Genomic DNA, 26,986 nt, shown 5'->3' on the forward strand with positions numbered 1-26,986 from the left:
GGTTAGCTGGTCGGACCGGTTGAGAGGGCCTCTTTGCATAATGACCCATCCCTGTCCTTCTGGGCTGTGATACCAGCTGCAGCCAGTGGGGTTACCAAAGACTCATAGAAACCAGCAAGTGCCCCCCCACTACGTCACACCTGAGTGCCAGGATAACTCTGTCCCCTCTCTGCCCTCACCTGCAGGCTCCGCCCCCACAGTTCCCATTGGCTGGGACTCATGGAGCTGTCCCGGGAACCACCTCGCACCTCAGCACCCTATCCCAGCCCTGAGCCCCCTCCCGCACTGCAAACCGCTTGACCCCCATCTGGAGCCCCGTCTGCACATTAGAAATATCACCCTAACCTCAGTGCAGAGCCTGGACCCCCAGTCGGAGAACTCAGCCCCTCCCTCACACACCTTCTGAGACAACGCGGTTGGGGTTCCCCCATCCTGCACCCCCATAGCAGCGAGAACAGGCTCCATCAGCCAGCGGAATAGAAAGGGGTTTATTGATTTTCCAGAATACAGCACAGCACAGACGTGATGTGGCAATAGGAGCGGGGCTAAGATGCCCCAGACCTCTTAAGGCAGGTGCCTGAGCCCCTAGTCTCCAAGCCCCCCTCCTTAGGCTGTCTCCATCATGTTTCCAGTCCCAGACTAACTCTTCCCCCCTCACATACTTCCTTTGTCCCAAGCTCCTTCCCTCCCCGCAGCCAGAACCGGTCAAGCCAGTGTCTGGCCCCCTGCTGGGCGTGCTCACAGACAGGACCAGGAGGGACAGCCCAAGCCTAGCGACAGCAAGACACCCCTCTACATCGCACCCTCCTCCCTCCAGCCACAGTCCGGTCTCTCTGAACCCCGCATTTCTGGCCTTCCCCGCAGAGCCTAGGAGCTCCCGGGAAATCTCATCGCCCCGGGCCCCAGAAGAGTTTGTCCTGCTCTGCCTCCGCCTGTCACGTTCTCACCGCCAGTCCGTGTATCACGTGGTGCGAGTGGGTAACTGGCCCGACCAATCAGCGAGCGAGATCATCCGGGCAGGTTACCCGGGTTGGTAAATAATCCGCTCGCCCCGCGTTCTAACAGCACGTGCTGCAGAGGGCGGCGGGAGACACGTTTTGGCGCCACCTGCCGGGCCAGCCCCGCAGTCTGAGCGACGCTGGTTTCAGCCGGGCTCTGTGGGAGACCGGGCCAGGCCCGATGCGCAGGGCGGAGCGTCTCAGTCAGACCCTCCGTGCGGGGCCCTGCTCGGAGACAGGGGATTGGGCTCCGCGGAGCTTGACTCGCCTCCTTTCCCTTCCCCTCCTCACCCCCTCGGCCAGTGTCTCCCCGCTTCTGATGCGGACTGAGTGTGACCGGGCCCCAGTGACTCCAGACAACGCGCCTCCCCTTTCGCACTAGCCCCGCTGCGCTCTGTGTCCCTGTGTCTGGTGCAGTAACGGGGCGGTGTCTGCAGCTGCAGGGAGACCTGGTTCTTGGCGATCTGTGCAGAAACGCTGGTCCGGCTTTGGAGAGACGCGGCAAACCACTTGCTCCAGTCATAGGGGAATATCCGAGCTACCCACTCCAGCCCTGTCCGGGGGGTTGGGGGCTGCCGGACCCAGTTCCATGAGGATAGAAACCCGGTCACAGCACAGGTCAGGTTCAGGGTCTCTCCGGGCGTCCCTGCGCCTGGCCTGAGTCGAACAACTGCACCTGCGATCGGACACGTGGGGACAGGGAAACAAGACCATGGAAGAAATGAGCCAGCCAATGAATCTCTGGCCCTGACCCCAGTTCTCCTGCTCCCGAACACACACTCACAGCCGGGGCCGAGAGCGGGGAAAGGAAAAGCCACAGAAATTTCATTCTCGCTTTCGTGCACTGAGGGAAACTCCCCAGCGGCCTGTCCCGGCAGGTTTGTTTTTGTTCACTCCCTCTGGGGCACCTCGAACTGGCCACTGTGGGCAGACAGGACACTGGGCTAGAGGGATCTTTGGCCTGACCCAGTCGGGCCCTTCTCCTGTTCTTAAGAGACAGAATCTTGTCGCAGCGCGTATCACGGTGGGTCCCAGCGGGTGCAGTGATACGTGCCGGTGTCCCCAGCGCTCAGCGAGCGGAGCTGCAGGTAAAACTCGTTCTTGGCGTCATCCTTGGAGATGGTCGCTCGGGATTTCAGGGCCGACGCGTAGTTTGTGCCCCCGGAGAAATGGACGCGCCCGACCCATTGCAGCCCGTGGCCGGGCAGCTCCCGCACCCAGTTCCACCAGGCTTGGGTGGAGATGGAGTCCCCGGATACCGCACAAGTGACTGTCAGTTCCGCGCCAGGGGCCACCAGTGCCGGGGCGGACGGGACCAGCTGGATCCCGGAGAGGACACCTTGGAGAGGGGAGAGACACCGAGAAGTGAGGCCTCAGGGAGAATCCAGATCATAAGCAACAAACAGAAAGAAGGTAGATCCACCCCCGTGTCTCCCCTCCCCTTTCCACCCCCCCCCCCCTCTCTCTCTCACACACACACTCACAGGGCCACAGCAGGGGGAGGAGAAGGGCAGTGACCGGAGCTTTCCTCATTATTCCAGACGCGGATGGATAGAAACCTCTGGGGGTTTCTGTATAAACAAGACCCCAGGTGGCTGATTTGCATGAAGCGTCCGCGCTTCAGTGGCTGGTACAAAAACAGGCCAGCGGCTCTTTGTGGCCACCCCCTCCCTCCCTCCTGTGCTTTAGGGGACGCATCTGTGCAGCTGGGCCTGGCCATTCCTAGGGAGCCAGAACCGGCGGTGACTGGAGAAGGGGGCGGGGTCTCCTCTTTTCTCCCGGTGGAACCGGTCTGGTAGCTCTGAGCCGGGGGCCGGGAGTCAGAATCCAGGTTTCTCCTCCCGGTTCCGGGAGGAGCTGGGGTCTGGCGTGTGAGCGCAGGGGCAGGCGGGAGCCCGGACTCCTGGGTTCTCCCCATCTCCGGAGGAACGTGGGATCCAACGAGTTAGAAAGGGGGCGGGGGTGGAGATTAGGAATCAGGAGCGCACAGAGCAGAGGGCCGTGTGTGTGTGTGCGGGGGGGGGAGTCCTGGCCCTGCCCCATCTGGGAGGTGAATCGCCCGGTGGCTCCTGGCAGACGGTCGTTGGGAACCAGGAGCCCGTGGTCTCTGTCCCCGGTTTGGGAGCAGATGAGGGTTTGGGGGGGAAGCAGAACGGGCTGGAAGTTTCGGCTTCCGAGATCTGTTACCAGCTCTCAGAGGGCAGCGGGTGGGTCCGAATGGTTAGAACAGCACAAGGGAGTTGATGAGGCTTCTCTTCCGAGTGAGGCACCGACTGTATCTGTGACCCGGGCAAGGTCCCTTAAAGGAAGGTTTTTCAAAGGAACTGAACATTCCTATTAAGTTAGGCTGGAGTCTCACAGAAACCTGGCGCCTAACTCCCTAAGGTCTCTGGGAAATTCAAGCTCTGATTTCAGAACATCCCCTCCAGCACCCTCAACCCCCTCCCTTGGAGGATCTGAACAATGCTGGGTAAATCTTGTAGTATTTAAATACACCCGATTTTCTTTTCTTTTCTGCTGTTGCACTTAGCAGCACACTCTGCAGAGCCTAGGTTTGGAGGAAGAATCTAGACCACTGAAAGCAATGGATTTTGAAGGCAATCGATAATTTATTCCGTGAAAACCACTTAGGCCATTGCCCAGATATACACAAATCTAAAGTAAAAATCTCAAAAGCACCTCATAAATTACAAGCCTAAGTCCCATTTTCAAAAGTGACCTTTCATTTTGGAAGCCCTCAGTGACCCAAGAAACTTTGCCCCATTTTTCAAGAGTGATTTTGAGGATTTAGGGCTTTAAATCCCGTTGACTTTACAAGATTTAGGGAAACCTTCTCCCGAGCTCCCCTGTGACTCAGTGCTCAGTTTGGAGGACATGAAACTCTGGGAAAAATGGCCTATGGGGCCCAAGTTTGAGGCAGGGGTGGCTGGGCAAATACCAGCGTCTGGGCCGGATCTGGTCCAACAGGGCTAACCACTGCTGTATTTACCTGCGCTTCTGCAGGTCTGGGGGAATCCGAGCTCGCATTGGCCACGATCGGTCCTTCTCAGCCAATGAGAGCAGCGATCGCTCGTAGCACAGCAGCAGCGGCGCACCAGGGGCTAACTGCTGAACCGCTGGTTTCTTTGGTCCACTCTTTTCCTGAGGCCTGTTTTTGTGCTAAGGCGCATCACTGGGGTTTATTCTGCCGGTAGGTGCTCCTAGCGCAGTAGTAGGTTCCTGTGTCTTGTGGAGTCAGATTCTCCACTCGCAAGGAGAACTCGTTCTTGGAAGGGGCCACAGAGATGGTGGCTCTTTTGTGAATGTCAGGGAGATAGTGGGTGTTCCCATACCTGTCTATCAATGCCAGCCACTCCAGCCCTTTCCCTGGAGGCTGCCTGAGCCAATGCCACCAGTCTGAGCCAGTGGAGAGGGCAGAATCCGAGACAGCGCAGGTCAGACTGAGGGACCCTGAGACCGTCACCTCTCCTGACCCGGACTGGGTCATCTTAAAACCCAAGATGGGGGCTGTCAAGAGAGGGGAAAAGCGTCAATGGAAGAGGTAATAAACCAGAAATGAAGGGTGGTTTTGTCTAAGAGACTCCCAAGGTCCCACTGAGATTGACTGGGAACCGGGCACCTAACTCCTCGACACCCAGCCCAAGTAGAGTTCTCCCCACAGTCAGCCCCCAGATACTCACAGGCCTGGAGGGCTGAGATGAAAACGCAGAACAAGGGCAGGTTCATGGTGTTTCTTCACTGGAAAAAACCCACTTCGGCGCAGCGAGTAAGCAGCTCAGTTCCCTGGAACTGACTCTGGTCTTGCCGTTCTGGAGTTTCTCTTTAAAGAGGGACCCGAGGGAATCGGTTTACATGCATGTTTCACAGAGTGTCCCACCCCGGATGGGGTGGGGCTGAGCAAGAGAAATCGGTCGGTAAATTCCTCCAGAATCTCAGTTCCTTGTTGGTGCATCTGTCCAGGGGGTGAAACTGACTCCCGTGTTGTGTGCAGAGGGACAGCAACATGCTGGGAAAGGGGGGAGGGGTAACGCGCTGACCCGAAATCCCACATCCCCAGTGTTTCCTATCGAGATGGGGCCAGGTCCCACGTGGGTTTGCTCTTGTGACCGCAACGCCACTGAAAAAACTGAAACTTGCTGGGGCCCTGCTCCCGCCAGCTGCTCCGAGAGAACAGCGACCCCTGCAGGGTGACTGGGGGTGTCACTACGCGCGGAATGTGACGCAACCAGGGAATCCGAACGGCCTGAGCATCTGGGCTCCAGTGCGGAAGCCCAAGGGGGGTGGCCCGCTCCGCCCCTTGCCCGTGTAGACAGAGGGCCCCTGTCTGAGTGTTTGATCTGGAGAAATGCCCCATCCAGGAAATGGCTCAGATGCTGTGGAGCCGGGAACGGAATTCCCACCCCTAGCACGAGAGCGGGACCTGGGCTCTCCAGTCGGCACCGGATTTGCAGCCTCCGGCTCCGTCTTCCCAGCCAGGAGCGGAAGGCACCGGCCAGTGAGCCCGGCTGCAGTAGCCAGAGCTCGGAGTGACCCTCCCTGCGGCCTTTCCCCGCTCGGAGGAGAGAGGCCCGGACTCGCAGCCCCAGGGGTTCTGGGGCTCGGTGTCAATGGGGGGAGATGGGGTTTGTCCCACAAGTGCTGCGCCTGGCCGGGGGATGGGGATGAAGCCACCAGGCAGGGAGACCGCTGGGCGGGAAGTGGCTGCCCCCTGCCGCTCGCTCGCTGAGCCTGGTTCTGCGCACGGCTGGTTTTAGCGCTGGCTCCGGGAGGTTTCCCCTCACTGTGTGTCTCTGGCGCAGCGATACAGGGCGGTGTCCGCGGGCTGCAGGCCGCTCAGCCGCAGGGACACTTGGCTTGCGGAGGTGTCTCTGGTGATGCTGAGGCGATTTCTAAGAGCGTCGCTGTACGCGGTGTTTCCCGTGTACCAGATAACCCCGACCCATTCCAGCCCCCTCCCCGCCGGCTGGCGGGCCCAGAGCACCCCCACGCTAGTGATTGAGAAGCCAGACACGAGACAGGTCAGAGCGAGGGTCTCCCCGGGCTTCTTAACTCCCCCACCGGACTCCACCAGGCTGACCTGGGACCTGCCACCGTCCACACTCACTGCGATGAGCGCTGTAAAGAGCCAGCCCCTCACTGTCCCTGGTGCTGGCGGGGAAAGTTCTCCGGGGACTGACTGGTCACTGCCCAGACCCAGGGGGCTGCGGATTGTCCCTGCGGGTGCAGCCTGGGCAGAGACAGGGCCCGATTTAGGCTGGAAACTGTCGGTCCGATTTGCATATCCCGCTGCTTATAAAAGAGAGACAAACTCCTTCCCTTGTTTATCCGAATCACTCACTCAGGAGACCCGGGCTGCGCTTTCCTTGGTGTTTGTACAGCGCCGAGCGCGCTGAGGTGGGAGTTCATTGTCCGTTTCCTCCAAGGACAAAGGTTCCTCTGCCTTGAATGACCCCAAATCCCTGGGCCACGCGTTAGAGCCAGCCCAGTAGCTGCTGGCTGGTGTCTCGGAGCTCACGCGAGGTCCGGGGCGGGTTCTGTTGATGGGGTATGGGGGGGGGGGTGTTTTGCAGAGAGGAACGCTGGGGATAGATGCTGGGGGCAACGGGATGAGCCCCGCTGGGGGGTGGGTGTCTCTGTGCGGTGGTAATGGCCGCGGGAGGACCCGGGGGGAGAGGAGGTTTCTGGGGGGCGGGATGGGCGGGGCGGGGCCAGGCAGACAACAGGACAGGTTCGCTCTCTCGCAGAGTTATCTGAAGGGGATTCAATGCCCGCAGAAGGCTGGGGGGCGGTGCCACATATCGCCAGGACCCAGCGCTGCAGAGGGAGCGCGATGTAAAACGGCCCGGCGCATACTCGTGTACTTCTCAGGCTCTGGACCCGGTCCCTCGGGCTGGGAGATGTCAGACTCTCTCAGCGCTGCGGGACCCAGTTCCTTTTCCAGGTTGTGTAAGTCTGGAGAATAATTGGGCTTTTATTTCCGAACTCCGAGTAGTGAGAGAAAAAGGAACTCAGGGGTCCTACGACCCGGGTATGTCCTGGGAGCCGTGAATCTGTGTGCACCAGAGCAGAAAGCTTCTCTCTCTCTCTCCTTCGCTCCCTACGAGGCTGGGGATTCGCTTTCACCCAACGTAGTCTGTGTCTGACACAGAAGGAAGGGCTGGGAGGAAGGGGATGTTACTGCTGCGGCTGAGCGCCCTGTATTTACACAGCAGGGTCCTGACTTCTTTTTCTTAGTGGACCCTTGCATCCGTGATGGCGCTTTGGGGTTTTCCGTCTCCTGCATCCCAGTAATGGTACGAACAGACTCCACCAGCCAGTAGAATAGAGGGAGTTTACTGCTTCTCCAGGATACAGCACAGCACAGATGTAATCTGGTTCCAGTGCAGGCCTAGGATGCCTCAGCCCCCCTTGAGATGGGGGAGACTCGGACCCTAAATTCCAGCCCCTTTCCCTAGGCTGTCTCCTCCATGCTCCCAGGCAGAAACTAACTCACATCCAGCCCTGCCCCCAGCCAGGGCTCCACTCCGCCTTCTTCCCATTGCACCGCTCCCTGGGAGATACCAGTCGGACATATTCGGAGCCCCCTTTGCATAATGACTCATCCCCTGCCCTGCTGGGCCGTGCTGCAGCCAGCAGCCAGTGGAGGTCACTCACAACCCACTGCCCAGCATAGCAACCAGCAAGGTACCCCCCACTACGTCACAGCATCCCACCCCAAATTCCCCGCTGTTGGCTAGGCTGCTGGAGAGCCCCGGGGCAGTAGGGGTCGGGATTGCATGCTTGGCCGCTGTTCGCTGTCACCCTGCTCCCTAGCCGCTTCGCAGTGGCAAGAACTGCTGTCTTTACCGCTTCGCTCGCTGGGGCTTCCCTCCGAATTATCGTGTTCCCACTGCGCCTGTGCGGCGGAGATTGGTGAATGGGACCTTGTGTAGCACGTTCTTTCGCCTCTTCCTTCCCTGGCTCCCCCGCCCTCGCGGTGTCGCCACTGAGAAATGACGAGCCTGCCTCCAGAAGGGAGATCCCCGCAACTTTGAGTGGGCGGGCGAGTGGAGAGCCGCGGGTGCCGGCTCCAGCCGGCCGGCTTGGGACCGCGTGTGGGTGTGTTCGCCCCTTCTCTTTGAATCAGGGGCTGTAGCGGTTTCCCACCCTCGCGGCAGGTGTTGCTGCGGGGTAAAGGCAATCAGCGCTTGTGACGACGCCACGGTGAGGGGCGACGAGGTTCATATGAGGACACAGTAACATTAAGACGCAGGCTGTTGCATTTTCGGAATGTGGCAGCCAATGGGTGCGGAGACAATCGTGGTGCCAGGGAACTGGAGAATGTGAGCCCACCAAAGAGCAGGGCTCTCCGGTGAAACGGAGCTGTGAGCTCGGGACCTTGGTCAATGTCTCCTTTGCCCAACCCCCTCCCCTCATTTTCCGACGCCCACGGGCGGATCTGGGGAGCATGCAGGAGAACGGGGACAGGGTTGTGCCGCGGGGAGGCTCTGGGGGTCCGCGGGCGCACAGGGAGTGGGACACGTACAGGCACAGGGGTGTTAAAGGGAGCACTAGCAGGTCTGTGCATGGCCAGGGGAACACGGAACGGAACACGCGTGGCAGGGGCAGTGGGAACGAGGATCCTTCCGCAGCGAGACTAACTCCAGGGCCTGGCTCTGGGACCGGAACTAGCTCACTGGTGTCAGGCACTAGCGGTATCAGGAGCCCTCAGTGTTTCACCCGGGAAGGGGGTTTCTTTAAAAACGCCGCTCCCCGACCGCACCGGCTCTTTCAACACAAAAAGGGGAAAGTTTCTGTCCCCGCGTTGTTCTCTGCACTGTTGAGAAACCGCTTCCCCTTTTCGTGCCAGTCCCTGCGCTGCTCTGTGTCACTGTGCAGCGGGCGCAGTAATAGGTGGCGGTGTCCGCAGCTGTCAGCGAGCGGAGCTGCAGCGAGAACTGGTTCTTGGCGGTGTCTTGTGTGATGGTCACTCGGCTCTGCAGCGCGCTGGCGTAGTTAGTGTACCAGCTGCTCGGTCTGTAGTAAATGCGCCCCACCCATTCCAGCCCCTTCCCTGCGGGCTGTCGGATCCAGTACCACTCAATATTGGCGTTGGAAACCGAGTCTCCGGAGATGGTGCAAGTGACTGTCAGGGACTCCCCGGGCTTCGCCGCTCCCGGGCCCGTTTCCTTCAGTGTCACTTGGGAGAGGACTCCTGGGAGGGAAATACGGGAATAGCTGAGTGAGCCAGGCCCTGTCTCCCGGGAACACGAAAATTAAAAACTCTGGAACCGCAGCTAAGGGAATGAAGCACCCGACTGCCACTGAATTGCATTTGGATCCGGACACCTAATTCCCTTAGGCTGCCTTGAACAGCTCCTCCTCTACAGCAAGGATCCCTCCTGGCCCCCAATAGCCACGTACCTAAAGGGGCCTCCAGCATAAAGAGGAAAATCAGCAGCAGGTTCATCTTCAGAGAAGCCTCAAACTGCGCCCAGCAGGCAGGCCCGGGCAGGTCTGTGTCTGGGGGGGAGACTGAGACTCCTCCAACCAGGGACTTGTATTTAAACAGAGAACCCCCGCGTAGGGATTTGCATGAGGGGTTCCCCGTGTGAATATAACAGGTGACAGGGGCTGAGCTGCACCTGCACGCGGATGTCTCCCTGGGACGCTGTGCCCTTCACGGAATGAGCAGATCAGCTAAGTGTGAAACCGCCGAAGCAATTTAGACACCCCGAACTCAGTTTAAATCAACAGCATTTAGCCATTGAACCCGCTCAACGGCCTTTGAAATTCTCAGCCCAACATAAGTGCAAGTCGGAGCCTTCTGCGGCATGAAGGAATAGTTGGAGAAGGGAAATTACACCCCTTCTTCTGTGGTACGAGCTGGGATTGTAAGAAAGCCCCACGGAAATAGGAACCCAAAGGCCATTCAAATTTAGTAGGATTTGAACATTTAACTCCCTCACAGCGCCTCTGAAACCCTGCTAGGCAGAGAGGGATTCTTGCTGACTGCACTGCGCAGGCCCAGAGATATTTCTGGCTAATAAGGGCTTGATTCCGATCCGTTGAGTTCAATGGGCCTCTCTGGGCTGACAGGAATGTGCGTCTCTCGATCTCGTGACGTAGTGACGTCACATCGGCTGCCTTCGGAAGACAGTGATGCTCTGAGACTGGCCCTTCGCCCCCTTCGGACGTTCGCACCCATCGGATTCTCTGCCAGCGACCCTTGGGAGAAAGGACCCAGGTTCACATTCTGGATCATACCTGCCGGGGAATGTTTACTTTGGGCAATTATCTGCAGGTGCCATTTCCGAGCATAAGTTACATTTCTGATTATTGGTGTCACAGAAACTCCTGTTAATGCTCAGGCGCCCTTCTGGTTTTCAAAGGGAAACTGACCGGTACGTTGGCTACTGAGAAAACTTGAGAAAAGGGCCCAGAGCGCGCTAGCAGCTGGTCTCTGTGGTGTAGTGATTATCACGTTCGCCTAACAAGTGAAAGGTCTTGGTGCAAAATGAAGTGAAAACAAAGTTGTTTTCCCTTTCCTTCCTGCAACGCCCGTTTGACTTCCAGTCCCAACACATTTCTGGAATAACCCTTAACTCGGTGCTTTCTTCCTCATTGTTGTTTCCTTTCATGGGACTGTCAGGAGGGAACTAACTTGCATGTGGAGGGCCGGTTACAGATGCTGATTTGGGAGCTTGGCTGCCGGCCACTTGAGCTCGTCCAGCCCACCCTAAACCCCTTTCTTAGTCCTGATCCTTCTAGGCTATGTCTACACTATCGGCTTCTTGCATACATCCACACTGCCATGTGTGAGATGTGCTTTTGCCCAAGAGCACTCATCGCAGTGTGGACGCTCTCTTGCACAAGAAAGCTCTGACGGCCATTTTACCCATAGGGCTTTTTGTGCAAGAAATACCTGCAGCACATCCAGGCTAAATCTACACTCTGCAGAGTTTCTACACTGCCCGCCCACTCTTGCACAAGGAAATGTAAAGTGCAGTGTGGTAAAAGATGGTCCTTGCACAAGAGTTAGTCTCTTTTTTAACCAGGGCTGTCTCTGGTTAAAATCAGCTGCTTTTCTGGAAAAACTTGCCAGCTGTCTACACTGGCCCCCTTGAATTTCCGTAAAAGCACTGACTTCCTACTGTAAGAAATCAGTGCTTCTTGCAGAAATACTATGCTGCTCCCTTTCAGGCAAAAGTCCTTTTGCACAAAACTTTTACGCAAAAGGGCCAGCGTAGACAGCTCAGATTTGTTTTCCGCAAAAAAGCCCTGGCGATCGGGCCTTTTTTGCGGAAAAGCGCGTCTAGATTGGCACAGATGCTTTTCCGCAAAAAGTGCTTTTGCGGAAAAGTGTCTATGCCAGTCTAGATGTGCTTTTCCGAAAATGCTTTTAAAGGGAAACTTTTCCATTAAAAGCATTTCCGGAAAATCATGCCAGTCTAGATGTAGACTCTGCTGTCTACACTGGCCCTTTTGCGCAAAAGTTTTGTGCAAAAGGGACTTTTGCCTGAACGGAGCAGCAAAGTATTTTTGCAAAAAGCTTCTTATGTAGGAAGTCAGTGCTTTTGTGGAAATTCAAGTGGCTAGTGTAGACAGATGGCAAGTTTTTCCGGGAAAGCAGCTGATTTTCCGGAAAAACTGGCCCGTCTAGACACAGCAGTCTTGCACAGGAGCTCTTGCGCAAGAGGGCAATGTAGACCCTCAGAAGGGATTTTTTGAACAGGTGTAAGCCCTCTTGGGCAAGAAGCCCTCTCTTATCATACCGTACAGTAAATCCTCTTGCACAAGAGCAGGTGGGCAGTGTGTAGTCGCTGCAGGTTCTTGCGGAAGAACAGGTGTTCCTGGGCAAGAACCGGCCAGTGTAGACATAGCCGTGGTGAGACCCTGATACCACCTTCAGACAGCCCTGCCCGTATCACTTCTCACTGCCAATAAATGCCCCAGAAGCAAAATTCGGTCCCTGCAGGGCAGCCCACGCTCCCACACCCAGAATGCTCCGCTCGGGTGTATCTGCATATGTGCTCACGCGGCTCCGCCCCTCCGGATGGGCCCAGTCTCTGGCTGCCTGCGCTCCACACTCTCCTTTTGGGAGAGCATCGATCTGTGTGCGGGCAGAGGGTTCGTCTCTGGGCTAGTCGGTCCCTTTGGAGCAACAGCGCCACCTGCTGATAAACACGAGGCACTTTCACTACAGGAGATTTTACTGCATACGGGGGAGCGATTCCCGCGGCTTGTGCTCCTGCCTCTGACCTGGCCCGGGACAGGGAGCTAAAGAGCTGTGGGGCTCTCCCGGGACTGCGCTGCATTTGCTAGAGAGCCCCGCAGCTCTGTCCGTGGGCTCTGGAGGCTTCTCCCCTACAGGGAGCACTGGGCCTGCAGGACTGAGCCCTGCCACTCCCCGCTTGGGCCGAAGCACTCATGGCTTGAGAGGTGAGAGGGGGCAAGGACTGGGCTGTCAGCAGGATACGTGTGTGCTGGAGATTTAGGGAGCCACCACAGATAAGGGCTTCAGTCTGGGGTGGTGCTGGGACTTCAGGGGGCACTGCGGTTTACGGCTACAGCCTGGAGAGGTGCTGGAAACTCTGGGGGTTGCACCGGGTTCGGGGCTTCAGCCTGGGGGGCGCTGGGAATTCAGCATGGAAGGGGCTACCAGGGATCACCATTTCAGGCCCCGTAGCAGGTGCCGGGATTTTGGGCTTCAGCCTGAAAGGGCTGACAACCCCTACACCTGAGGAACCTTCTTTAGGGTGCCCATGGGTGGGATGGGGGAGGGGAGAATGCAACCCTCTGACTCACCCCCACACCCTGACCCCTCTATCACACACAGGCTGCCTAGTCTCCTCATGGCTGCCTGTCATTCTGCCTCTGCTCCCTGACTGACAGCGCCCCCTCTGGCACCACCTGCCGCATTCACCTGAATGTACCCTCCTCCCACGTTAGCTGTGCTCCCGGTAGCTGCGTAATTTGGGAACCTGAACCCTAACCACTTCCTCTGGGATTTAGGCTCCTACATTTCACCCACATGTGAAACTTGGACTTAGGAGTCCAGGTCACTTAAACTTGTTCCTGCCGCTTCCAGAGTCGCCAGCGGCTGCGATTGCTTTGGTCCCCTTCTCTTCCAGCCAACGAAGACAGCCCCCTGGGAAGACAGTCCTGCCCTGAGAAGTGATTCAGGCGCTTGGGGTTCTAAATCCCATTATATTTCACTGACCCTAAATCACTGGGGGGGGGGGGGATATCTGTCCACACGGGTAACCCCTGGCCAGGGTGAGTGAGGAATTAGCAGGACACCTGGGTTCTCTCACTGGGGATTTGTGAAGGGCTGTAGCTCTGGCTTGTGTCACTGTGTCCCGAGCACAATAATACGGGGCGGTGTCATCGGCTCTCAGGTTGCCCAGCTGTAGCCAGGCCGTGCTCATGCAGGGTGTGAAGCACGGCCCAGCTGGACAGGGGATGAGTCACTAGGCAAGAGTCTCTCAACCTGTCCGACCAGCTACCCCCCAGGGAGAGGAAGTGATCAACTGCTCTATGTCAGGATGGCAGTCGGTTTCTAGTGGAGTGCCCCAAGGTTCGGTTCTAAGACCAGTTTTGTTCAATATCTTTATTAATGATCTGCATGAGGGGATGGGTCGCACCCTCAGCAAGTTTGCAGATGACACTAAGCTGGGGGGAGAGGTAGAGACGCTTAAGGTCAGAGATAGGGTACAGAATGACTTAGACAAATTGGAGGATTGGGCCACAAGAAATCTCATGAGGTTCAACAAGGACAAGTGTAGGGTCCTGCACTTGGGACGGAAGAATCCCAAGCATAGTTACAAGCTGGGGACCAACCGGTTAAGTTGTAGTTCTGCAGAAAAGAACCTGGGGGTTACAGAGGATGAGAAGCTGGATATGAGTCAACAGTGTGCCCTTATAGCCAAGAAGGCTAATGGCATATTAGGTTGCATTAAGAGAAGCATTTCCAGCAGATCCAGAGATGTCCTTATTCCCCTTTATTCGGCTTTGGTGAGGCCGCATCTGGAGTATTGTGTCCAGTTCAGGGCCCCCCACTACAAAAAGGATGTGGACGCATTGGACAGGGTCCAGCGGAGGGCAACCAAAATGATCAGGGGGCTGGAGCATATGACTTATGAGGAGAGGCTGAGGGAGTTGGGTCTGTTTAGTTTGCAGAAGCGAAGAGTGAGGTGGGATTTGATAGCAGCCTTCAACTTCCTGAAGGGGGGTTCCAAAGAGGATGGAGAGAGGCTGTTCTCAGTAGTGACAGATGGCAGAACAAGGAGCAATGGTCTCAAGTTGTGGTGGGAGAGGTCCAGGTTGGATATTAGGAAAAACTATTTCACTAGGAGGGTGGTGAAGCACTGGAATGGGTTCCCTAGGGCAGTAGTGGAGTCTCCATCCCTAGAGGTGTTTAAGTCTCCGCTTGACAAAGCCCTGGCCTGGTTGATTTAGTTGGAATTGGTCCTGCCTAAAAAAAGAAAATGAACATTTTCTTCGACCCTAAAAGTTCATTTTTTCTTCTGATTTTAAAAGAAATTAAAACATTTTCGTGGGCCCCTAAAAGTATCGTGGGCCCTAGGTGCTGTGCCTACTGTGCCTAATGGATAAGTCGGCCCTGCGGGTGGGTGGGTTCATGCTGCTCCCTGCAGGAGGGACTCAGCCCTGTCAGTGTCCATGTGGGGCGGGTAGAGGCTCTGGGCTCAGCTCGCCCTGCTGCTCTGGCTTCACTGCCCTGCTCAGAATCCGCTTCCCCTTTTTGTGCCGGTCCCTGCTTCGCTCCTGTCACTGTGCGTCCGGCACAGAAATACGTGGCGGTGTCTGCAGCTGTCACCGAGCTGAGCCGCAGATAATACTTGGTGCTGGAAGAATCCACGGTGATGGTGATGCGGCCTTGCAGGGACGGGTTGTAGTTTGTGCTCCCGGTCCAGTATCCCATCCACTCCAGCCCTTGGCCCGGAGCCTGGCGAATCCAGTGCCAGTAGTAGCTGCTGGTGATGGTGTCCCCGGTGACAGAGCAGGTGAGTGTGAGGGTCTCTCCGGGCTTCACCGCGCCCGGGCCGGACTCCTGGAGCTGGAGCTGGGACCGGGCACCTGGGAGAAGCAGGGATCGGTCAGACTCCAACCCACCTATTCCTTCCCCAACCCGCGCCGCCTCCCGCCTCCTCCCACCGAGACTCACCCGGGGCCAGGGCCAGGAGGAGCAGCGGGAAGAGCGGGGAGCTCATGGTGCTCGAGGAGAGGACAGAGAAGGGCCCGCGAGGGGCAGCTCAGCGCTTGGGGAAGGGACACGGTGGCTGTGAGCGCCCCGGGGGCCGTTACTTCAACCCAGAGCTGGGAGCGGAGATTTGCATAAGAAGGGAGCGCCCGGGGGAGGGGCGAGAAAGAGCCGATCAAAAGGCCCCTCTGCCTCCTTGCGTCCTTCCTGGACAGACAGAGTGCGACACACACACACACACACACACACACACACACACACACACACACACACACACACACACACACACACACACACACACACACACACACACACCCCCTCCGTTGCTGCAAAGCATGAAAACACAAAAGGCCACAATTAATTAACTCTCACCCCCCGCTCTTGCCTGTCCATTAGTTTCTAGTGTCCGTTCATTCGCGCACCCTTCCCTGTTCCAACCCGGAAACACTTACGCCTGATGCGTCCCAGACTCAATCGTTATTGATTATTGACGTCTGCTTATTGGTTATTGATTATCAATGAGAGGCACTGGTAGGTGGCTAGGCAGGCGGTTAAATGTCTCTATTGACTTAATAAGGGCGATCTTGGCCCCCAGATCCCCTAGAGATCTCAGCCTGATATTCCCAAGGACAAGAGGCTCCGTTTCTGGAGGTTCCTGGCCGCTGCTCTACCCCCCTCCCCCCTATAAGCACACGCTGGCAGGAGGGTTTCTGTCACTGTCAATAGGCTCCGAGCGCTTTCGTTGCATTCACTGCAGGTGGGTCACGTTGGGTGGGCGGAGCAGGGGTGTCACCTCGAAACGGCACCAGGACCTCGGCTCCAGCCCCTGGCCTGACAACCCCGTTTTGAGGGTGACGTGAATAAACGGGGATTCCAGAGTCATACTCAAACGTGACGCGTTGCTGCCCCCCTGTGGCTCTGTCCCATTGGCGAGCCTGGGAACTAGTTTGCTCTCAGTAAGGTTTGGGAAACGGTTTTCTTGCTCCTCGTGAGCTGGGGCTGGCGATGCTGCCCGGGGAGGAAGGCGGCGCTGTGCTCTGCAGCCAGTGCCCAGCAGGGCTCTGTGATCGCTGCCCAGAGCGAGGGGAAGGGGACCGGGCTGCTTGTCTGCTTGACCCCCCGGGAGCCGGGAGATCTGGGCTCGGTGTGTGTCACGAGGAGCTGAGGTAGCAGCCAGCGGATTTTTCCTTGTTTCCTTTTCCCGCTCCGATACCCCGGCCCCCTCTCGGCCAGTGTCTCCCCCGCCTCTGATGCAGACTGAGTGTGACCGGGCCCCAGTGACTCCAGACAACCCGCCTCTCCTGTTGCAGCAACCCCGCTGCGCTCTGTGTCACGGTGTGTCCGTAATAGGGGGCGGTGCCTGCAGGTGCGAGGGAGACCAGCTGCAGGGAGACCTGGTTCTTGGCCGTGTCTATAGAGATGCGGTCCGGCTTTGGACAGATCCGACAAACCTGTCTGGGCAGGGACGGAGGCTCCTAGCACACGGGGCTGGAATTTACACAGGAAGGCAGTCGAGTTTCCTCTACTTGAGGAAATCGCAGGCATCAGCGCCACAGTGCAATGGATGGGTCTCACCCTAAGAAAACCATCTTCCTAAGCGTGGTATTTCCCAGCCAGGAAAGTACTCTCTTGGGCTTCTGCGCAAGAGGGCTTACACCTGTGTGATGGCGCGTTGGGGTCCCCCGTCTCCTGCACCCCTGAAATGGCACAAACAGACTGCACTAGCCGGTGGAATAGAGGAAGTTTATTGCCTCTCCAGGATACAGCACAGCACAGATGTAATCTGGTCACAGAGCTGGGCTAGGATGCCTCAGGCCCCCTTGAGATGCGGTAGACTGGGCCCCTAAACTCCAGTCCCTTCCCCTAGGCTGTCTCCTCCATGCTCTCAGACAGCCAGCAACTCACCCTCTTCCAGCCCTGCCCCCCAGCCAGGGCAGCATTCCACCTTCCTTTGTTCCTCTCCATGGGGGTGTCTGGCCATACTCGTTTGCATAGTGACTCATCCTGTTTTGCTGGGTCGTGGTACCCACGGCAGCCAGTGGGGGTTACCCCAGAGCCAGCAGCATAGAAACCACCCAGATACCCCCACTACGTCACAACCTGTTAGAAAAGAGCGCAGCTCTTGCGCAAGAGGCTCTCTCTTACCACTCCATACTAGAAACGGGTGGGCAGTGCGGATGCTTTCCGGAATAACGACCATTCTTGCACAGTAACCCGCCAGTTTAGACATAGCCAAATGTCCCCGGGTTAAGAGCCCAGAGCAGGAGCTACCCCAAACCCTCCTCCCTGCCCTGGTGACTCCCTGGGGGCACATTTCAGGGTGCAGACCAAGGAAACGGTGGGTTGGGAATTCCTTGGTAGGAGGCGGAGCGGAGGGGGGATACTGGGGAGAACCGGAGCTGACAAAGTCCTTGTCTGTCCCACCCCTGAGGGCACTGACCAAGCGCTGGAGCTGTTTGGCTGATTAGAAATTTGCTTCCCCATTTTGTGCCAGTCCCGACGTTGCTTGTGTCACTGTGTCTCTGGCGCAGTAATAGGTGCCGGTGTCCGCAGCTGTCAGAGAGCGGAGCTGCAGCGAGAACTGGTTCTTGGCGATGTCTGCAGAGATGGTGACTCGGCCTTGGACAGACGGGGCGTAGCCTGTGCTCCCCCCACCAGCTGGATACACGTGCCCCATCCACTCCAGACCTTTCCCGGGGGGCTGCCGGATCCAGCTCCAGTAGTAACCGCTAGCGATGGAATAACCCGACACAGCAGCTCAGGGTGAGGGTCTCTCCGGGCTTCACCACCCCCGGGCCGGACTGGACCAGCTGCACATGAGAGAGGACACCTGAGGGCAGGGAAACAGAGTCAGGAATTAATTAATCACTGAATGAACCCAGGAGTCTGTCCCTAATGCCCCCACGTGTCCCACGGACACTCACAGCTGGGGGCGGCGAGCAGGCAAAGGAAAAGCAGCAGAGGTTCCATTCTCGTTCTCAGCCACAGAGAGAAACTCCGGATAGGGCAGGGCCGGGCAGGTCTGTGTCTGGGCAGAGACTGTGGCTCCTGGAACCAGGGGCTGGTATTTAACCAGGCAGGCCCGGGCAGGGATTTGCATGCGGGTTCCCCAGCGGGTGTAAAGGGAGGCAGGGAGCGGTGCATTGTGCGTGTCCCAGAGCCAATTCATTTGCAGAGGAGTTTGTCAAAGGGCAGCTCTGGTCTGTGGCTCCAGTCCCCCTGCTGCCCAGCGACCCGGGCATCACTGCCAGACAGACACATCAGCGAGGCGATGCCCCCAGAGGTGGCTTGGCCCCGAGCCAAGGAGAGAAGGAAACTTCGCTACCTCCCAAAGATTCGTGGCTCTGAGGCTAAATCAGCCCTCGAGGTGCTGCGGTGCCGGCGATGGTTTCGTGCGATTGTGCAGCTAAAAAATAAATTGAGAATTTGAGGGACCAATCCAAGTCCGCAGCCCCATTGTGCTCGGCGCTGCATAGACCCAGACTCAAAGGAGACCGGTCATTAGGAAGGAGCCACATTCCGCACCCTGAAGTGTCTACGAGGGTCATGTGCACGTGGGCGAGCCAACTGGAGTGACACGATTTCTTGTTATTTTATTGTTTATTTATTGCTACCAGAAATCTCTGCTGGGATGATGTGGTCAGGCCTGCAGCCCCGCACAGGCCACGCCGGAACAGCTGCGTATGGAGCCGGCAGGCTGGGACTCAGGAGCTGTGGATGAGGTTCCTGGATTTCTCCCTGGCTCACTGCGGGCAAGTCCCTTGTGTGCCCTGTTCCTCAGTTTCCCACTCTGTAAAACGGGGTATAATACAATCCTTCCAAGGAGCTTCCGAATCCGACGAGAAGCAGGTTCCAGGGCTGCTAGGAACAGACACGTGTGTGGGGCTTGTCCATGGACACGGGGGGGAGGTAAATATCCCACGTGACCTGCTGTCGCTTGCAACTTGCTGCAGCCAGACCCGCAGCAGACTAGAAAGCGGAGGCTGAAGAAAGGTAGGAAAAAGCAAGAGGGACACGAGCACCAGACAGGCCGGCCCCCACACCCTTTTCGGGAGCACACGGAGCTCTGTGCTATCAGGGGCTCTTCGCTTCTTGTGCTACTGAACAGGAACCCGGAGGCTTCGCGGGGCAGGCGGAGACGGACTCGGTCCTTCCTTCCGTCCCCCACGCAAATAGCACCTGGGACCGGACGCCAGGAATAAGGACACGATATGAACCTGGAGAGTCTGTCCCGGGACAGCGGTGTCTGCTCCACGGGCCCAGAGGGACTTTGGCTGTAAACAGGGGGACGTGTCTGGGAAGTGAAAGGGATAAAGCCCCGCGGCAGGTTTGTGTGCTACACCCTGGAGGCGCCTCCTTGTTTGAAAGAAGGAACCAATCGATCCGGTTGCCCCTTTGGAAATATAAATATTCACAAGTTGGGGCGAGTCACAGCTCCGGCCCATGAGCAGGGAGGGGGCTGTACTGAGGGTGGGGCTCACAGGGTCCCTTAGGACGGGGACATTCCTGGCGGGTGGGAATGAACCCCCGGCCCAGCACGGACCCGCCCCACTGCCCTGTGCAGGGACAGAGAGAAACACTGTCTGGCAGGTGCAACCAGAGGGAGACTGGGCCCCTCGCTCCTGGCTTCGCTCCCTGGGATCCCTTTAGCTTCACTGAGAGGAACCGTTTGCAGAGGCTGCCGCGCTCGGCCAGGCAATGGAGTCAGGACATGAAAGAGTTAATCCTCAACATCAGAGTGTTGTATCCTGCCTGGCCTTCGCTCAGTGCGCCCAGGCCGGGCTGTTTGGCGCGCGTCTCTGCTGCCCCCGTGCGGCAGACGCGGGAAGTTCCGCAGCTCTGGTTTGTGCACGAGCATCTGCAGGGTTCGTGTCACTGTGTCTCTCGCACAGTAATAGCGGGCGGTGTCCTCGGGCTTCAGGCCGGTCACTTGCAGGTGCAGCAGGTTGTTGGGATTGTCCCTGGAGATGGTGAAGCGGCCCTTGAAGGCCTGGGCGTAATTGATGGAAGATGAACTTGGGTGTATTTCCCCGATCCACTCCAGCCCCTTCCCCGGAGCCTGACGGATCCAGACCATCCAGTTGCTGCTGAAGGTGAAGCCGGAAGCTTTGCAGGAGAGGCGCAGAGAGTCTCCGGGCTTCTTCACATCCCCTCCGGACTCCACCAGCTCCTGGCACCGGGCACCTGCGAATAAAGGGATAAGAACCGTTAAAAAACAGCCAATAATTGTCTGGGCTTCTGGCTCTGTCATTTCATCAGGGGCACAATATACCTTCCAAAGCTGCTGCAAGGAAAACAGTTGCGAGCCAAATTCTCATTGTCCCTGGTGCTGGAGGGGGAGGTTCTCAGGGAACTGGCTGGTCACTGCCCAGACACAGGGGTCTACGGATTGTTCTTGCGGGTTCACTCTGGGCAAAAGGGGGGACAGATTTAAACAGGAAACTCACTCCCTTATTTGCATATCCCCTCCCTGCGACACATAAAACCTTCTCACTGAACGAGCCCAATTCACCTCCGCAGAGATGCAGAAAGGAGCAAGCCAGGATCACTTAGCGGGCAGGGCGCTCACCTGTTACCCTGCAAGTCCAGGCTCGATTCTCTGCTCTGGCCCAGACTTCCTGTGCCGCCCGGAGCAAGGCGCCTGGGCCTTATCTGAAGCACCCAGGCGCCCAACTCCCATAGGTGCGCTGGTGCCAGAACACCCCGATACAAGGTCCTGGCGGAACCGCACCCGCTGGAGAAGACGCAAGGACACCCAGACCCCTCGTACGGCTCAGGGGAGGGGGGCAGGGAGGGGATAGGGATGGTTGGATCGAACCAGCCTGCACAAGGCAGAGGGCGAGGACTTTCCCCTTCTGAGTGGCGACACGCGACTTGTTTGTGTCAGTGTGAAGAAGAGGGGCCCAGAGGCGGAGCCTTGTCTGGCTGGGAGGGGACCAGGAACTTTCACGGGTCTCTGAGCCGGGCCATACTCATGGGCCCGTCAGGCCGGCTGGGCCCTGAGCCAGGCAGATACATTGGAGCTTTGAGAGCAACAATCCCAAATAAAGGCAATGGAGAGTCACAGCCAGAGCCCCGCCCCCAGTGTGACCAATGGCCCAGTCCCCAGTGTCTCCGCACTGTTGAAAACCCGCCTCCCTCCCTAGTGCAGGCCCGGCTCTGCCCTGTCACTGTGTGTCCGGGGCAGCACTAGGGGGCGCTGTCTGCAGCTGTCAGCGCGCGGAGCTGCAGCGAGACCTGGGTCCTGGCGGTGTCTGCAGAGACCGTGACTCTGCCTTGGAGGGAGGGGGCGGAGTTCGTGTTCCAGCTGCTCGGTCTGTACCACGTGCACCCCGCCCAGCCCACCCCTTCCCCCCGGCTGCCGGACCCAGCCCCAGGCGGCGCTGGCGGTGCAAACCGAGTCTCCGGAGATGCTGCAAGTGAGTGTCAGGGACTCCCCGGGCTTCGCCGCTCCCGGGCCCGTTTCCTTCAGCTGCACTTGGGAGAGGACCCCTGGGAGGGAAACACGGAAATGACGGAGAGAGCCAGGCCCTGTCCCCTGGATGCCGGGACCATGTGAAAATGCAACACCCCAAAAAGGGCCTAAGGGACGGAAGCACCCAACTGCCATTGAATTCCATTGAGATAAGGGCACCTCGTTGCCTTAGGCTGCCTAGAACAGCTCCTGTTCTGTAGCCAGTGCAGCAGCGACCCCTCCAGATCCCCAAAAGCATCGGAGTTGAAGGAGGCTTCACGAGGAAGAGGAAAATCAGCAGCAGGTTCATCCTCAGTGAAGGTGCAAACTGAGCCCAGCAGCCAGGCCCGGGCAGGTCTGTGTCGGGGGAGACTGAGGCATGAATGGAAAAGGGGCCAGGGTGGGAGCTGAGTCTGCACAAGGGGATCTCAGCCTGGGACGCGACCTCCCCGATAGGGGAGGAGAACAGGAATCCCCCCACAGATCCGCAGCCTTAGTAGGTCTCCGGGCGCTGGGAAATCCCCTTCCCGTGGGTGCCCCGGCTCCGCCCCGTGTCGCTGCCTGCAAAGCCCTTGGGAGAGCGGCTGTTCGGTTTCCCTGGGCAGGGGCTGGTGCGTGTCACTAACGCTCCTGAGCCTCCTCCTGGGGGCGTCCCCTCGCCCCAAATCTGTGTGAGAATTTCCCTCCCATTCCCCCTTGGCATTTCCCGTCCATTTCCGTGGATGTTAATGGGGGTTTCTCTGCTCTGCTCCATGTTGCTCTTCTCTGGACTTTTTCCATTTTATTCACAGCGTTCCTGACATGTGGTGCCCAGAACTGGACACAACGCTCCCGGTGAGGCCTGGTCAGCGCAGAGTGGAGCGAAATAATCACTGACTGCCCCTGTCTCGCTCACAGCACTCCTGAGAAATGTTTGCTTTGTGGGTAAAAGTGACAGGTTGTCGGCTTCTGTTTGACTGACGGGTCACTAGGGGCCCCTTGAGCAGTGCCCCTGCCTCGGGAACATTTCCCCTTCTGTGTGGGGGCTGGATGGTTCCCTCCTAAGGGCTGCACTTTGCCTTTGTCCTTATTGATTTTCATCCTCTTTACTTCCAACCATTGGTGGTTCTGAAGTACAGTCCTATCCTCCAAGCCAGAAAAAAAGCGGCGGACATGTTTATTTAAATCCGCGGGGGATATTTAAATCTCCCGCGGATTTCCCTATGCTGACTTACCTGATTTGCATCCCTTTTCCGGAATTTGTGGCCAGTCTAGACGTAGCCGAGGAGAACAGCCTGAGCTGAGGGCTGAGGATTTAAGGGGGGAGAGGGGAGATAGATTCCCTGATGCAAAGGGTCTGAGGCATCCTGACCCTGACTCCTGTAGCCACATTAGGTCTGTGCTGTGCTGTATCCTGGAGAAGCAATAAACCCTCCTCTCTACTCTACTGGCTGGTGGAGTCTGTTCTGGTTGCTACGGGGCTGCAGCATTGTGGGGAACCCCGATGCGCCGCTACAGTGTCGCACCCCCAGGGGGTGGTGCACCCCAGGTTAAGAACCCTGCTCTAAATCATTAATGAAGCAAATCATCCAGTTCAGTCCAGCTCTGACACTCATACCAACGACCCACAGAACTCAGCTGCTGCCAGCCGAGTGTCACGTCTGGGCCTGGTACCCAGCACAGTGAGTTCCAGCCCGGGGACTCGTTAGCAATGGCAAAGTTTTAATTAATCCCAAGGCCCCTTGAATGCCATGGAATGCTGGGCCGGGACTGGGGATAACACATCGACAGAGATTAATCACTACATCTGCCCCCGCATCCCAGCTCCCAAGTGAGGTGCCCACCAGGGAAGGGCAGGGAAAGAAACCAATTAGCGAAATCTCTGGGGGCCTTATTAGACCTGCAGGACTGGGACACCAGCAAACAGCTGGATGAGCTCACTGCTGGAACCCCCGAATGTAGGGGCCTGTCCCGCTCCCCTCCCTCTGTGCGGTGTCTGTGGCTTTGTGTCCATTACAGGGCGCCCTCCCATGGAGCCAGCCCCAGGGCTCAGGTGCGCAGCCCAGGTATCTGGTGAGGCCTGTGCCCACCCCACTGCCCTGGCTAGGGAGGGAGCAGGTTTGCTTGAGTCCAATCAGCCATAACGCGCTAAGGGCCCTTGCTCCTGGATCCTGGCGGTGCAAAGGGGAGGGGAACAGAACCCGCCCATGGCCCAGGAAGATGCGGAGCGACGTCTCTCCCAGTGAAGGTGGGGTGGAGGTGGAGAACCCTTCCCCCGACGGGTCACTTACACAGCAAGCTCTGCAAGGCCGGTCTGGCTCGCTCTGTGTCTGCTCAGAGCAAGAGTGTCAGGGTCTGCTGGGGGAGGTTGGGGGAGGGGCGGCTGTCCTGCCCAAAATGGCTCAGTTCTTTACACTATTCAGCATCTCTGCTGTCCTGCCACAAGGGCTGAGCCATATTGTACGGGATGGATGGTGTCTCCACCGGCACAGCGGGGGATGTCACCCCCACCCGTCCCCACCCCGCTGCACGAACACATCCCTGTGCGCACAGAGAGGGGCCGGGGAACAGGCGGACACACACCCAGGGGAAAGCTCGGCTGGACTCAGGCTTCCAGCCCAACCTCTGGCCCAGCTCCCTGCTATTTCACCCCATGAGGGGATTCTCGGGCTTGTGCCACAGGAGGGCAGAGCCCAGACGAGCATCAATGTCCCAACCCCCCAAAACAGTGCAGGGTGTAGAACAGGCATCTCATGGCTTCGTCCTCTGCTGGAAAATTACACGGCTCCTTCAGTCCCAATGGTGTTTCTCCTGACTCACACCCATGCGCAGGGTGGGCAGAAACAGCCCCGGTGAACCCAGCTGAGTCCCCAGGAGTCAGGCCAGGGGGCCGACAGCAGAATCCAGGCCCGGTGGAGCTGGGGATCGGGCCCTGCTGGCTCCATGCCCGGACAGTAGTTACCGGTCTGAGTGTCTGGTCCCGGGGGTGTCTGGGTATCTCCAAAGCGAGGCCAAAACTCTGTTACTTAGCGACTCTGCCGAGGGCTCAGCCAGGAGCCCAGTGGGGTTCAAGGCTGGTCCCGAGGGCCCCAGAGGGGATTTAAGGCCCAGGCAGAGCCAGGAGACTGTAGGAAGCTTTGGGCTTGGCAGCAGCACGGGGCGAGACACAGGGGCAGCCCTGGCCAGGTTGGCAGTGGATTAGGGTGGGTCCTGGGTGGGTCCCAGCTGCTGTGGCAGAGGGACGCTGGGCAGGGATGGGAAGGACACGGGATTGGGCCACAGGAGTCCCGGCCGGAGCAGAAGGGAAGAATCCCAGTCAGCTGGAGCTGCCTCTGCCCATGCAGCCAGTGTAAGGCTCTTGCTTTGGTACCGATCCACTCGCGCTGCCCTCAGTCTCCACCTGTCTGTGGCCTGGCCCCGCCGCACCCCCAGGGCTTGTCAGCCAGGGGTGTCCTGTAGAGAACCATCCACCCAGCCCCCTGGCCCTTGTCTGGGCAGCACCTGCCTCTGGGCTGCTTCTCTGTGTCACTGATCTCTCTCTCCTCGTCGGCCATGACCCCACCACCAGCCTCTGCCCCACAGCCCTGCCCTCCCGCCTGGGGAATCTCCCTGCGAAACGCCACCAGACACTTCACCATCGCCCCTCAAATCTCACTGTAAAATTCCCATCCGGGGTGACATCTGCACAGCCCAGCCTGCCGACCGCAGCCAAGCAGATGAGAAGCTGGAGCGGGGGTGGTGGTGCCTTGAACAATGTCTATAGTGAGGGTGGGGGGAGAGGGCTGAGACATACTGAACCAAACTGAGAACCTGTGTATGACGGGAACCACATTAACTTAGCGTCTCTCTCAGCAGCCCTGGATCCAGTCCCCCTGGCTGGGCTGCCCCCTTTTCCTTCTCCCTCCAACCCCAAAATAGCCCCACGACTCCCGTCTTTCCCACATTCATCACTTTGCATCTCTGAGGCCACATCCCTGCTCACTCCATCCCTTCCCCATCCTCCCTCACTTGCACCAGGCTGGGGCAGAGGGTTGGGGTGCAGGCTCTAGTCTTGGATTAAGGGATTTGGAGCATGAGGGGGGCTCTGAGCTGAGTTTGGGGCAGGCAGTTGGGGTACTGGAGGGGTTCTAGGTGCAGGCTCTGGGTGGGTGTTTGGATGCAGGGGTGCTCGGGGCTAGAGCAGGGATTTAGGGTGCAGGGGGGTGGTTCACGACTCGGGTAGGCCTACAGGATGTGGGCTCTGACTGGGCACCACTTACCTCAGGTGGCTCCCGGGTGGTGGTGCAGTGGGTCTAAGGCAGCCTCACCCCTGCCCTGGCCCTGCACCAGTCCCAAAAGCAGTCAGCAAACTCCCTTCCAAGTCCTATTGTGCCCCCCGCCCTGCTCTGTGGAGATCGGATACAGGGTGGGAGACAGGGCACCGTGACATCAGCGCCCTCCTCTCCCTCCCCTGCCCTGCACAGCGAGCAGGAGGCTCCCTGTTGTGGGAGGAGGCAGCTCCAAGGGAAAGAGCAGGAGATACGCAGCAGTGGGGGGAGGGGCAGCTGAAGCACTGGCACTTGATAGTCTCTGGGCCAAATCAGTCAGGATCCCCTGTCAGAGGCTCCAAGATCTACAACTAGATCCCAATCTACTGGCTGGTGACCACTGGCCTAAACAATCCCTCCGTTGCGCACCAGGGCCAGCCCTCTGCAGGGAGGTCCCAGAGGGGCAGCTCTGTTGCTCTGTGTCTGCAAAAATGAGGAGCCCTGAGGCACCTTGAAGTCCGGCCGATTTATTAGGAAATAAGCTTTTGAGGCAAAAACCACTTCATCAAACACATGCAGCCCTTGTGGGTGTTTTCATTGTCAAACAGATTGGATTGGAGAAGATGCCGTTGTACTTTAGGGCTTGGCTGTAGACAAAGGGTCTTATGGTGTGTCCTGGATGGAAGCTAGAGGCATGTAGGTAAGGAGAGAGGTCGCAAGGTTTCCAGTGCAGGCTGGTATTTATATGACCATCATTTATTTGTTCTGGACACCAGGCATTTGAAAAAGTGATTTTTATCCCCAAAATCCAGGTATGTCCACACTGCATGACTATTTGGGGATACCACAGGTATCCCAAAAGAGCTACCCCACATCTGAAGAAGCCACCCATTTTTTCAAAATATTTTTCAAAATAATGGGTGCACTACTTCAGAATTCCTTAAGGGATGTCTCAAAATAGGATGTTGTTTTGAAATCTGGCACTGTTTAAATGAGCCAAATTTCAAAATAAGCTATTTGCATGTCTTGTTTTGAGTTTAGAGTGCTGTGTAAATGCACTGTAAAGTGTCACTGTCTTCTAGTTTCTGAAGAGAGGGTGAGAGAG

At 57.8% G+C, this 26,986-nt stretch overlaps 1 protein-coding gene, 1 pseudogene and 1 gene segment (V, D, J or C); all 3 read right to left on the reverse strand.

Annotated features, from left to right (window-relative positions):
- Positions 1 to 2,017: 2,017 nt before the first annotated feature.
- Positions 2,018 to 9,497, reverse strand: LOC149521098 (uncharacterized). Its single transcript, XM_089774349.1, has 3 exons — positions 9,402 to 9,497; positions 8,845 to 9,192; positions 2,018 to 2,337 (listed from the first exon to the last, which is right to left on the reverse strand). The coding sequence occupies exons 1-3, from the start codon at positions 9,445 to 9,447 to the stop codon at positions 2,018 to 2,020; spliced, it is 714 nt and encodes a 237-aa protein (XP_089630475.1). The 5' UTR covers positions 9,448 to 9,497.
- A 5,086-nt stretch (positions 9,498 to 14,583) lies between these two features.
- On the reverse strand, positions 14,584 to 15,259 carry LOC142821179 (immunoglobulin heavy variable 4-59-like). The segment is given in 2 exon segments: positions 14,584 to 15,077; positions 15,166 to 15,259. Coding segments are annotated over 2 exon segments (540 nt in total).
- Positions 15,260 to 19,921: 4,662 nt separating this feature from the next.
- Positions 19,922 to 20,597, reverse strand: LOC149521099 (Ig heavy chain V region 3 pseudogene; annotated as a pseudogene). The gene is made up of 2 exons (XR_016348091.1): positions 20,474 to 20,597; positions 19,922 to 20,385 (listed from the first exon to the last, which is right to left on the reverse strand). The product of XR_016348091.1 is annotated as an Ig heavy chain V region 3 pseudogene (transcript).
- Positions 20,598 to 26,986: the final 6,389 nt, after the last annotated feature.

The sequence above is a fragment of the Pelodiscus sinensis genome, chromosome 30 (genome assembly GCF_052426305.1).
Source record: "Pelodiscus sinensis isolate ZL-2025 chromosome 30, ASM5242630v1, whole genome shotgun sequence".
Classification (NCBI taxonomy): domain Eukaryota; kingdom Metazoa; phylum Chordata; order Testudines; family Trionychidae; genus Pelodiscus; species Pelodiscus sinensis.

What these genes read in the sequence shown, in the direction of transcription:
- LOC149521098 (XM_089774349.1), bottom strand. Translation starts at nt 9,447, where the DNA reads ATGAACCTGCTGCTGATTTTCCTCTTTATGCTGGAGGCCCCTTTAG. An exon ending in TATGCTGGAGGCCCCTTTAG is followed by an intron (nt 9,193 to 9,401) that starts GTACGTGGCTAT and finishes TTTCCCTCCCAG; the next exon opens with GAGTCCTCTCCCAAGTGACA. An exon ending in ACAGAGCAGCGCAGGGACTG is followed by an intron (nt 2,338 to 8,844) that starts GCACGAAAAGGG and finishes CCCCTCTCCAAG; the next exon opens with GTGTCCTCTCCGGGATCCAG.